This window comes from Amphiprion ocellaris, chromosome 2 (assembly GCF_022539595.1).
Source record: "Amphiprion ocellaris isolate individual 3 ecotype Okinawa chromosome 2, ASM2253959v1, whole genome shotgun sequence".
Classification (NCBI taxonomy): domain Eukaryota; kingdom Metazoa; phylum Chordata; class Actinopteri; family Pomacentridae; genus Amphiprion; species Amphiprion ocellaris.
This window is the reverse complement of record NC_072767.1, coordinates 32,846,047-32,859,258: the sequence shown is the minus strand read 5'-3', so window position 1 is coordinate 32,859,258 and position 13,212 is coordinate 32,846,047. Positions and strand designations below refer to the sequence as shown.

General features: G+C 39.2%; 1 protein-coding gene across 1 annotated transcript; it reads left to right on the top strand.

Annotated features, from left to right (window-relative positions):
- Window positions 1–1,056: 1,056 nt before the first annotated feature.
- dpt (dermatopontin) lies at window positions 1,057–7,095 on the top strand. The gene is made up of 4 exons (XM_023291438.3): window positions 1,057–1,448; window positions 4,564–4,689; window positions 6,047–6,154; window positions 6,362–7,095. Exons 1-4 carry the CDS (start codon window positions 1,174–1,176, stop codon window positions 6,426–6,428), a joined length of 576 nt encoding a protein of 191 aa, XP_023147206.1. The 5' UTR covers window positions 1,057–1,173; the 3' UTR covers window positions 6,429–7,095.
- The last annotated feature ends 6,117 nt before the right edge of the window (window positions 7,096–13,212 follow it).

Below are 13,212 nucleotides of genomic sequence, written 5' to 3'. Positions count from 1 at the left end.
CCCATGTTTATAGTGAAGAAGGAACATGTCATTCACTGCAACGCTGTGGCTTATTGATGCTCATTTTAGTAGTTTTTAGTCCTTTCCTTTTACTTCCTTTGTTTTGGTCAAAAAAGAAACCAACATGCAGATACTGTATATATAAAGAATTATTCCATTCAATCTGTATACTATACAGTATGCTATTGATATATAACTCCATGGACACTACATTTATATGGAAGGAAATCCTAAATTTGATAAAGTGCAAGCTGTGATTGGACGTCAAATTAGATTGTGGACTGGAGGTTTAGGAAATTGTTTTGTTTTGGGTTTTTTTGTTCATTTCATGATGTTTTAATAGTAATAAAAACATAGAAACAGCTGAATATCAGCAACCTAACTGTTAATGTGACACTTGTTTATGAGCTTGATAAACGTTTACATTTAGGAGATAAAGGAGTTAAGGAAGTTATTTATGTTCAACTGGAGCATTCATCTCTAAACAGAGGAGGTGGTCTACAGCTCCACTTATCAGATACTTATAATGTAGTCCTCCCAAGACAGCTTCACCACCGTTAACACCTCGAGGGATGCGAGTCTTGGGTTGTTAATGGGCCAATAGCTGTGTGATTTATGTGTAAAGTAAATACCTGCAACTCCATGATTCAAGCGCAAACTGAGGAAGCCTCTTAGATAAGAGATGAAACATCTCCAAGAACTAAAAAGAAGTCCTATTGCACTTATGGTTGTTTTTTTATTTTCATGTTGCCTGAAAGAACAAAAATTAAAACTCTAAACAATTAAAACTGAGACATTGCTTAGCAATATCAAAATAATCTGTTTTATTCAGACAAAATAAGCTGTTATCCCGCTGCAAGGTTCAGGGCATGAGCATTTACACAGTTGACACGTGAGTTTCCATCCTCCAGAGTCAGATAAAGCATCGCATAAATATCTGAATGGCAAAGTGCTGTCTCTTAAGGTAAACCCTCATCTGCATGAAGACTGTGTTAACGCTCCATCTCTTAGTCTACCTTAAAAAGAGAAGTGAGGTGCACTTTTGGATTTGTACTGCAAGCAGCAAATTACACATCACTCCTGGAAACAAAACATCTGGACAACAAAAGGCTCGTAGGAGTTTAAAGTGAGACAGCTGTGAGGGAGCGCTACAGACGGACTGATCTCTTCAACATGAATCCTGCTCTGGTGGTGTTGGCGTCCTCACTGCTGGCCACAGTGGCAGCTCAGTCTCAGGACCATTATGACATGGGCTGGGTCAATGGCTACCGACAGGGCTTCAACTTCCAGTGTCCCCACGGTGAGGTCCTGGTGGCTATCAGGAGCTACTTCAGCGAGCAGGACGGGTCGGACCGACTGTGGACGTTTGAGTGTCAGCCCACACCTGAAGGTCTGGGGGAGCCCAGTGACTGTTGGTGGGACGACATCAACCGAGCTGGGATGGAGTGGTGGGTCTTCTATTTTAAATCAGTGTTTGCTCACTTTAAACCACCTGTTATCTACTTTATCTGACTTTTACAGCTGTGAAGTGATGCATGCTGGCAAAGAGTCACATCTTTTCAGGATTTACAGTGAAATCAGGGAGAGTGTGGTTTGAATCTATAGAAGTTAGGGTGGTATTTAGAGTTTAAACATCTGTAAATTAGGTTGATGATATGTTTGAAAATTGCTTAATTTGAAGGATGTCAAGTCTGTCGTAAAGAGCTGCACTGAATTCAGTCCGCTGTAGGTTTTTTCCAGTTTCTAATCTTGACAGCAGTACACTAACTGTGTTAACTATCAGGGATTTAACCTGCCACGATACAAATAAATGATGCAGAATGATGTACAACTACAGTAAACTGAAAACAAACTGAAAAGAGAAACATAAATCATTCATCTGGATACATCTGAGTCAGATTGCATGCATACAGGAAGACATCTTTGAACAGTTTTCAGTTTGAATTCCTTTAAACTCTGCACAGCAGCTGTGAGCACGTTCAGATTTTCTGCTTTCACGCAATAAATTTGGGAGAAAACTGTTTTGGCCCAACTAAGGCATCTCAGGAGATTGATTGCAGACAAATCTGCATGAAAGCCACGTAGGAAGCCCATGATCTGTTTATGATTTATTGCTCCAATCAACAGGAGGAAGTGCAAATTATAGAGTTATGCCCCTTCACACTGGGACTTTGACCAACATGTTCTCTTAAAGGTCACTATTAGTGGACAACAAACGCCCAAACAAGGCCAATGTGGACTTTGCTGCTGAAAGTGTTGTATGAACAAAACCACCCGTGTTGTGGGTGGTGGGTGACGTACACACAGATGGAAGATCTCCTGATTTAACCTACTACTGGATGCTTTTGGTCATTTAAAGAGCAGGCTGCAGCAAAGCTCAGAGTTAACCGTGTTTTAAGTGTTTAGTTAGTAGGCGGATGATTATGCATCTCTATATTAAGACAACACAAATTATTCTTTTGTATATATTTGTTGCTACAAGGGAAATATTTGCATCCAGTCACCAACATGTCATCCAAACTTTGACCATTAAATGAGAAATAAGAAAATAAGTAACAGGAAAAGTCTGAATTTTGAACTTTGTAAGATTGCAGACATTATGCATGCAACAGAAAAAGCAGAATATGAGCTCTTTAAACTACATTATGCAAAAATAGCACAGCAAATGATGGTAGCTAAGTTGGTATGATGGATTTTTTTCAGTGCAATACTACAAGTGACCACTTGGACAAAATTGGCAGCAAGACATAGTGGTGGGAACGTGTCCGGCTGTAATAGGTCCATGCATATTTCCTACTCATTCCAAACTATATGAATGCAAATAGCACTTAACAGCTATGCAGAGAAATCGATGAACCGCCATAGACTAAACTGATCCAACAACTGTAGTGACTGAGTGTGTCAGTTTGTAAGGGAGTTGAAATGGTAATAAAAGAAGGAATGAGACACTCTTATGACAGTGCATGCTGCTTAGAAACAACGCATCAGTATAAAGAGGGGTGCATTTATACTGACAGATTGATCAGCTGCATTACAGCAAACTACCAAAAGTCAGGACAGCCATGGCCATTTGTAAATGCTATGTGGGCATTTGAATGAAAACGCAAACAACTCTGCATACAAGTAATGAATAAGACACCAAGACACCACCCTTGGTTTGTGAACATTGTGTGTCTATTTTAACTATAATTAACTCTGAAACATGTATTTGTCCATGTATGCCTGAATAAAAAAATGTTCATTTATTGCAGGCAGGTATTTTTAATAAATTGCCCCACCAAAGAAAGAAATAACAGAAGTTATTTTTAAAAAAGTTTTATTTTTCCATATAACTAATTGCTTGGAGTTGCTACATATTTCTGTAATATTTTTGAAAACTGACTTCAAGTGATAATGGTGCAAGAAGGAACAGCTGGGGCCAACTTGTAGTTTCTAAGACGTTTAAAGACTTCACACTCAAATCTAGCCCATAATGATAGCCAGCAAAACTTTGTCTCAGACTTTCCACATGTGCATCTTTTGTTGCTTTCATGAAATTCTGAATTCTGTCCACTGTTGTCTCATTTAGAGGAGCAAAGCCAGGTCCTCCTGCGCCTGTATGAATCACAGTCTCTCTCCACAACAGTGTCTTCGGCTGTCAGTTTCTTGGAACACGACTAACCTCAGTGAATTTCAGCAAGCTTCGCAAAGCAGGAAAACACATTATACTTTGTAGACTGCAAGTTAAAACATTTTCCTGAAGTTTTGCAAGCCGCCATTCATAAAAAACAGATTGTAAAAACAGTTAACAGCAACAATAATCCACAACAGGTTTGGCCAGGAAGTAGGAAAATACGAAGAAAAAAATACAAAAAGATGTGTTTGTGCTTACCCTTTATTTCCCCCCTATGACTTATAGTTTCACCTTCTTCCAAACGCCATAACCTCACATAAACACATTTGACTAACCATCAGCTTCACTTAAAGATTGATCTAATTAAAGGACTTGGATCAACCTTCAGAAAACCTGTTAGGAGGGAGAATTGTGGCCTGACATGTTTTTGTATACAGCAGTTTGATTCATACACTTAAACCCACCTCTGACTCTGATATATTGGTTTCAGAGGACTTTTTCTTCCCTGCAGATTTATTTCGAGTTGAGCCTGGCTGCACCCAGCCCTCTAATTCGATGGCAAACACTGAATGCTCTTTATCACAGCCACGCCTGCCTCTCTTTAACATAGCTGTCTGTTTAAATTACACTGGCAAGGACATTACCCTGCAGGGAAACTGCCCCCATTGGCTGAATGGCTGAAGGCTGTGTCCATGTTGCCATGACAAACGTCTACACATGCTTCATCCCCTGCTGCTTGGACCTGGTATTCTTGGAGTGTTGTGGTGACAGTGGAGAGTATGGGCCATAAACAAATAGCACCATTAACCAACTTGTATTTGCAACAAACAAAACAGTGATATCTGGTTATCTAAACAGTTTTTCAATTTTGCACTCTGTAAACCATGTTTGTATTGAGAGAAATTCGAAGAAACTGTACATCATCTAATGACTCTTGTTTGTCTTTGCAGGACTTCAACATGCACTCGAAATGGCCTGGTAGCTGGTGTTCAGAGCAAGTACTTTGAGTCCGTTCTTGACCGTGAATGGCAGTTCTACTGCTGCTACTACAAACGCCGCTGTCCCTACTCCTGCATGTATGTTCTCACAGCGCTATAGACATATTGAAGAAGTAGCTTGTCATTCTAGGAAATATTCACTTTGTTGCAGAGACTGACATGGAAAAAAATCACAAAACTACCTGGTAAAGCCAGTAAAGAGTCAGTTTAGCTTGCTATGAGGAGATACTTGGTCATCCACACCTTTATAATTCATTATTAAAACACCTGTAACTGAAGTAGTTGCTGCTTGACTTTGGAAGTGCTTTGATTTGAACATGCTTTCCACTGATGGCGCCCAAACACAGTAGGAAGTTCTAAAATCTCCAGAATGTCATAATTACTGACATAACGCCAATCTGTAACCAGCTGCTTTATTCTTTTAGAAACATGACTCCCATGTGTTTTCTGTGTTGATACAGGGGGCAATGATAAGATGAAACTAATTATTCCCAAAGGAAACTGACACAGTCTGCGTAGCCGTAGTCTGTGCATCTATTGTAGAATGAATAGAGCCACGTTTTCAAAGTCTGCGTCGGTCATGCAAAAACCATGAACTGACCTTAAAATGACATCCTTCTGGTTTCATATGAAGTCTGTGCCAGAATATGTTGTAGAGACTCCAGGAAGTCACTGCTCCCAGCCAAGAAACAGTCCCACACATAACCACCCATGAAACATGTATGTTTTTGTGTGACTAAAACTTAACCAACATGATGTCTCACACTGGTTGGTTCTATCAAGTTTAAAATTTTCCCGTTGCTATCTTGGTTTTGTGAAACCCGATGGATGGATCTGACTAAGAACTAGAGGACACCATATACTCCCAGACAGTACAGTAGTCTATCAAAAGATAGCACCGTTTTGAAAAAGCTATATGGTCTATTTTACTCTAAATAGGACCATAATTTACCAAATTTACATCATGCTGTATTGCAGGACACTTGAAACTGATTTGGTCCATAAACTGGTTAGAAAAATGTTTACTGAGGTAACGGATCAAGTGAGAAGTAGAGTTATTTTCTCACAGACTTCTATACAGTTGGATTTATTTTGGTAACCAGTGGAGTCGCCCCCTGCTGGACATCAGAAATTATATTTAAGAATTTTATTGGCTTTTCACACCCAGATGCTACAGATTTATATATACAGTTTGTGGATGAAACATTAGCAACCTTTAGAGCTAGTGGTAGATCTTGGCTAACTTTTTGCTTCATTGTTCAGTCTTTGCCAAATTGGCTGTAGCTTCACATTTAACAGCCAGTGCTACCTTCCCTTTTAAGTTTCTGCAAAAAAAAGTGAATTAATTTTCCCCAAACTGTCCTCACTAAGGATTTATACATTAATATTTAACTTGTCAAAACATAAAAAAAAAACCTTCCACTGCTTTCCACAGGAAAACCAGTGACATCCCTGAACACTACAGAGAAGAGGGTGAGCTGGTTGTCCCCACTTATGGCTACTTCATCCGAGGGGCCCAGACCACCTTCAGTGGAGTGCTAAGGTTTGTCCAAAAGAGTTGTTCCTCCTCTTCCTGAATAATTTCTGATTCGTTGTGGCTGCAGTTTAGAGCTAGAGTCTGTCCAAAAATGTTTTGTGAGGCCTGTGAGACCAGAATTATTGGCAGATCAGACTATTAGCTGAAAAAACAATGAATCTTTAATAATTTATGATTGTTGAACTAACTGATTTTTCCTGCACTTTGTTTCAGAGATCGGCAGTGGAAGTACATCCTGTGCAGGATGACGGACTTTGACTGTGAATTTGAGAATTTATAGACGTGTAAGGAACATTTCACTGATGCATAAATACATTTAATACATATTCACTCTTTCATATATGCAGATATACAACACTGATATTATACGTAACTGATATGGTTCATGTTTTCACTCATGTAGTTGCTTTTAATAAACAGCCAACCACGGGCACGTGATAGATGCCTGTATAGTCACTGTTTGTATTAGTTTAGCATGCAGAATGGCTCATATCATATAAAGGTAACAGTTAAACAAACATCTGCATAGTGGATCTGCTGAGGATTTGGTCAGTTGGGACAGCTTTAAGCATTTTCATTTAGTTGAAAAGAACTGGAAGTCTACTGGCAGCATGTCAAAGTGGTTTTCCAAAACAAACTCAATTATTTGACACTGTGTTCATGGTGGTGGAAAAACACAGTGTGTCAGGCTCTGCTCCAAGATCTCTGAACTTCAGTGAGCTGATTGATTGGGATATTCTCTTGGTAGTAGCACTTTGTGTTGGAATGCATGAGAAACTCTTTCTGAGTCGCTGGAAACACCAGCTTTGCATGCAATGAAATGTGCCCCACCAGCTGACGTCACCTCCAGTCTTTATTAAAGTGTCTTGTTCAGTTTGTATGTCTACTCATGTAACTGTATTATGTGAAAATGGGATTAAAAAAAATCATTTATTTAATATAAACAATGTGTTCACTTTTCAGGAAAATAACAAGATATAACATTTGAATGTGTGATACTATCTCAGAAAATGTTGTGGTAGAAAGGATAATGTAGCTAGGTGAGAGTAGAAACCTTAAAAAAGCCCAGAGAAGATGAACTCAGCCATGACGATATCAACAGCTCCTTTGGGCTTAACTTGGCTGATGGAGCGCTCAACACTATGTGATATTGCCACAACACGAAGCTCTGGTTGTGTTTGTGTGCTCACATGCTGCTTGGAAAGGTCTAACATCAGAGATTACCGTATCAACAGCTCATCATTTCTGTGAGGAGATATTATGCCAAATATGAAACTTGGAGACAGAATGCGAACAAATACATCTCCTGCAACTTAACAAGGCTTTTTGAGAGAGTAGTTTAGCTTTTCTGGAAATACAGTTTCCTGCTGATGGCTGGAAGAGAAGACTGACTCTAGTATTTAATTGTTCCGTTTAGGACTAAAGCTGCAGCCAGTTAGTTGAGTTTGGCTAAGACTAGAAACATTAGAAAAGGCCCAATCCCAGTCTCTGCTCTGATAGACTTTGAGGCAGGTTTCTCTTGAGGGCCTGAAGCTGTCAAATCATCAAGTGCACAGGAGTCTTTCACAGACATTTCAGACCATTTGTACACACTTTGCCCCAGGGAGTTACCTACAGCTAATAGTCTTATGATGTTAAACTCGGGTAAATAGAGGGATGTGCTATGATGCAAAATTAATGGGTTTGTAGGGTATGTTGAGTCTAAAGTCAGAGTTTTCTATGTCACAAAGGAGGCTCTTCTTTAACCTGCTACATCGCCATGGTAACTCATACTGTTTCAGATTCAAATCAGCTATAAGAATCGCCATATTTTCACCAAATCATTTCCTGACAATTCTCAGCAATATAGATTGTCAGCTGAAGGAGTAAATTACATCTGCAAACCTGTTGAGTCTTACACTAATAATACCACTGAATGAAACAGTGCATTCACAGCAGGCGAACTGCTTGCGTTGTGTTCAGTTGGTGATGCAGAACATGCATGAATTTGTTTTAATGTTTGGCCTGATTTGCTGCCACGTTATAATAGAGGTATTTATCACAGAGGCTATTCACTCATTACATTTATTTTACCTTTAATTTGGCCTACAGCTAAAGTGATTTCCATGTAGCCTTCATTATGGGACAGTGTTCGAATATGTTCCCATTTGTTCAGTAAGAATGTTGAAGTTTCAGAGCTCCAATGTGCAGCTGTGATGTTAGAAGTCAGCAACTCCAACTGTTTTGCTGCCATTATACCTCTCTGAAATGATTTGCAGTAGTGCTTTTGGCTGTGATACATTTTTAACACCCCCACAACAACAACCAGTTGACTAGAGAAGGCATCACGCCATTGAGCCATTCAGTACGGTAGAAGAGTCACATAATGTTTCTGAAATTGCCTTTTATTGAAGGGTGAATGGATCCTGATGAAGAAAATCTGGTTAACCAAGAGAGTTGATAGCTAACATTGTGCCACCTATTATCTCAGATTGAGGTTTAGGTTTTGTTAAGCTAGTCTATACAAACAAAGCCTAGCTATGTGAACTTGCTTCGTGTTATTCCCTCTGAGGAAGTCCTGGAATACATGAAGAAAAAGGTAAACTAAGAAGCGCCTAAGGAGCAAGAAACTCCAACATTACTATTAAATGAAGTTTACATGTGAGCATAAACACATGGCTGTGTATTTGTTTGTCCTATGACGCCATATCTGTTTCTCCAAATATTCATTTCTTTAAAGCAGGAATGAATAGCAGCAAACTTTGCAATGACAAGAGGATGTGGTGATGCAGAGCAGGACTTGAATTTAGGATACTGTCACCAATGCAAGCTTACTTTTAGTTTGACTGTCTTTGCACGTTTGTAGCGCATGCTTGTGTGATATGAGTAGTTTGGCTGTGAATAAAGTAAAACGTCCCAAATCAACGATAGATTGAAACCTGTTATGGAGTTCCAGGGTAATGTGATATGCTGCAAAGTGCTGTCTCATTCATATATAAAACTTTTGAGCCCTCACAGCCTCTCATACTCAACCAATTACAAGGTTTCATCAATAAACTCAATAAAGGGTTTAGTGCTCTGGGTGGAGACTGGAATGGGGCCTAAATCTGGGTTTGTCTGAAGGTTAGAAAATCTGCCTTCTAGCAGCTACAAAGTTCAGTCAGCAACTAATCTCTTCTATAGGAAAGCTGAAACATAAAACACTGTGGTTTCACAGGAGACCGGTTGCCAGATTCTTGGTCAGGGTGAACTGTCTGACCTTCAGACACCACTGGGCTAGCTGTATCTCACTGTATTTAACCTTTTCCTAAGCTAACTGCCTGTTGACTGCAGCTTCCAGCTTCGTATTTGACAGACATGCATGAGAGTGGTATCAGTCTTTTCACCTAACTCTTGATACAACAGCAAATTAAAAATAAAAAAAAAAAAACTTAAGAAACTTGTAGTGACGATGTCTAATCATGCTAACTGCAAATGTATTAGAAAGCATATTTACTTTTTTTCATTTTGGAAACCATATCCACTCAAGCATACTAGAGTTTTCAGACCTTTCACCAAAACCATTTAATTTAAAGTTTTAGCACAGGTGAGAGCTCCTAAAACTGCAATAAAGGAAAATGTTTACAGTATTTATACATCTGCTCTCCTGCCCTTACATAACTTTTATACTGTGCAGCTGAGAGCTCAGATAGCAAAACTTTCCTAACTTTCCAACTTCATCTGCCAACATTTCTTTGAACTTTGAGGTAAATCTGTTCTTTCCAAATAGTGGTACCATGTGAATTCAGGATAGGTAGTAAAAGAACAAATACTAGAATATAAAGTGCCTACCAGCCACTTAGTGCTCATTCTCCTTCCACTTGTTGTGGATTTTCTTTGCCACTTCAACTTTCCAAATCTATTCAAACCTAATGGAGTGAGCTGGTTGAAGGTCAGCGGGCTGCTGCACCGTCTTGAAAAGAGCCGGGGACCGGGCCAGTAGCTTTCAGCACTGTTTGTTTATGGCAGCTGCTGTTTCGGGGCAGGAGGCCAAACGCTGCAGCGTCACACAGCTGTCCCCTGAGCCAGCAGCCGGTGGCGAGCCACGAGCCAGCAGCGTTCTCCTGCCCTCAGAGACCACTGTCCCTGTGGTGGAGGCCTCCTTCCTGAACTGGACATATATTGTCCTGCTCCGTCTTCTCCTACCTCCAACATGTTTTCATTACAGCCAGATGCAAAACGATCCTTTCCCAACTACACTCACAGTGGCTGTAATTAGAGTTCGTGGGAGGAGCCACAGAGCTATTAAAGTCTTCTTACTGCAATCACTTCTGGAATCTGTAGTTAGCCACCATATAATCAAGAGCAAAGTTTACATTTATGGCAACAAAGCACCATACCAATGAAGGATTAAAATTCGAATTAAATTTGCTTCTGTTTAGAACAGAAAACCTCGGCCATTAACACTTATAAAGCTCATAATGCATGCATATTTCATGACAGTCCTTTATCACTGCACTCGCAGCTGTTCAGAGGACCTGTGTAATGTGTAAAGATTCACATGTAAGGACAATATATCAAAAATAAAAGCAATCAGCTGTTGCTCAGTGTCACTTGACGAATGAAGGAGCTACTCTGAAATAAGTTAGCGTGGCAACATGCTAACGTGCTCACTGTATCATAGCTAACATGCTGATGTCAGCAGGTGTACGTTTGTTCATTAGAACGAAACACAAAGTACAGCCGAGGCTGATGCATAGACTGTAAATAAAAGATAGATGTAGCCATCATGATGCCAGCCATTTCTTTGTAGAGCATTGTTTTGAAGCCTTCAGGCTGGATTTTGGCCATTGCCACATTGGCCTTTTGAAACATAAAGAGCCAAGGGTGGATCTGACTGAGAACTCGAGGACACGACTATCGCCCATACGGTAGTGACCAGTCCATTAAAAGGTAGCCCTGTGCTAAAACACACCCTACTTTAGTGTCTGTTTTACTTTAAAGAGGATAATAATTTAGAAAATGAACATTACACTTTCAAAGGAAACTTGAAAGTCGTGATTGACACCATAAACTTATTAGGAAAAGGATTACTGAGCTAACAGATCAAGTGATAAGTAGGGTCATTATCTCATAGACTTCTGTACAATCTGACTTATTATTGAAACCACAGAGGTCGCCCCCTGCTAGCTGGTAGTAAAACTACATCTCTGAAGAATTTCAGCATTTGCTCATGAGCCGAAGTATCATACATCCCCCTATCTGACTTGATGATGTAGCTAATGATGATGTCCTGAAGTAGAACAGAAATGTCTGAACCATAGTCTGCATATAAAGATGGAGAACATGAAGAATTGAAGCCAAAATATTGTGGAAACAAAAGATATACCTAGATAAAAAAATATATAAAGATATGGTATCAAGGTCCCACAATCTTCCTGGCCCCCATTGATGAGCTTAGAGTAGGATCAATTTATGGGAAAATTTGTTTAAATGTAGTTAGCTAGCTTAAAAATGAGCAATTACTAAACATTTGTATTGATAAATTCCTAAATATACAGCAAGAATCCAATGCAGATGTTATTGTGGCAGCTTTATGAAGTCACTTTACAGTTACTGCAAATGGTATGACCTTGCATAGCAAATTTTTGCAAGGTTTAGGCTTCGCTTTTGTACAGTGGGAGGAAGTGGTGATGTCTCCTCCATCATTACATACAGTAACGTGATTTGGGTGTAATCATCCCATTCAGGAGGCGTTCTCATTGTGGATGATTTCTATACAAATGGGCCAATAGGGAGCTATTTCTCCTTCTTGATGGCTCTGTGGCTGCATGATCACCTTATTCAAAGGTGTTGTTGCTGTAATTTAGCACAAAGAGGATCAAAAGTCTTCATTTGGAGGTTGGAGGGTTGGTGTTGGTGGAGTCAGTGGACATTCATTCAGTCTCATCTCAGACCATAATCATAGTATTATTCTTTGATTTAAGTCTGGTTTTGACTTGGCTTTCACTCACTGTTTTTCAGCTGATGTTTGGTTAAGTTTAGGCATGAAAACCATTTGGCTAGGTTGAGAAAAGCATCATGGTTTTGGGTTAAAATACACCCCGTCACTCAGTTTACCACATCTTACAAAGCATGTAAAATCAGTCTGTATAAAAGTGATAAAACCCACAAGCTGACGTCTCCGTCTCCAGACCAGTGCCGATTAAAAATTCTAAATAAAATCAATAAATTATTCAGTATAATTGCACAATTGGGGGTTCGTGAAAGAATTGTTGGTTGTCTGCATGCACCACATAACATCCACACTGCAGCTGATGAGATGAAGGAAAGCACTTGTATCAATTATACAACTTGAAAAACTTGAAACCGATCAACTCCAAGGACACTTCTCTTATCAAACACCAATCATTTCTGAATAAAAACAGAGAGCATGTGATGATTTTGTACTCACAGTGAATCCCCGAGTGCCTTTGGCTCAGTTATTGCCTGAGTTCATTAGATGTGATCCAGTGAGGCTTTTCTGCATCTGGAGTTATGAACGAGACAAATAACAGCTTCTCAGAATAAGAAGCTACTACAGTCATGCTTGAAATCTTTTTTTAAATTAATTTTAGTGTTCCTAAACAGGAGGCTCAGAATGAGTGCAGAACTGAACAATATTCTATTCAGATCTGTTTTCTATGTTCCTACTGATGACAGGATCTTATATTACCAAGTATCAATGCATGTAAGAGTTTTTTTTAAATGTTCCAAAACAAGCCAAACTATATTAAGAAACTCACTTGATAATTAACATATACAGCTGTAGACAGTCTGATTTAACTACTTATAGCAGGTAACACATATGCGTTACTTGTAATAAAATAAGCACCATTTTTCAACAGTATGTGAAATGGTACGCATATGTTTAGATAAGGACTTTTTTCATTTGCTTGTTTAGCATTGCAGAATTTTAGTCTCTTTTATATGTCTTTTGACAGTTCATTTTTTATGTTCTATTACTGTCTCATTTTTTAAAACTTATCCTGCCTCTGTTGTTTCTTCATCGTAAATGCATGAAATATATAAGATGTATTTATGATAGTGTTTCTTCACTTTCATAG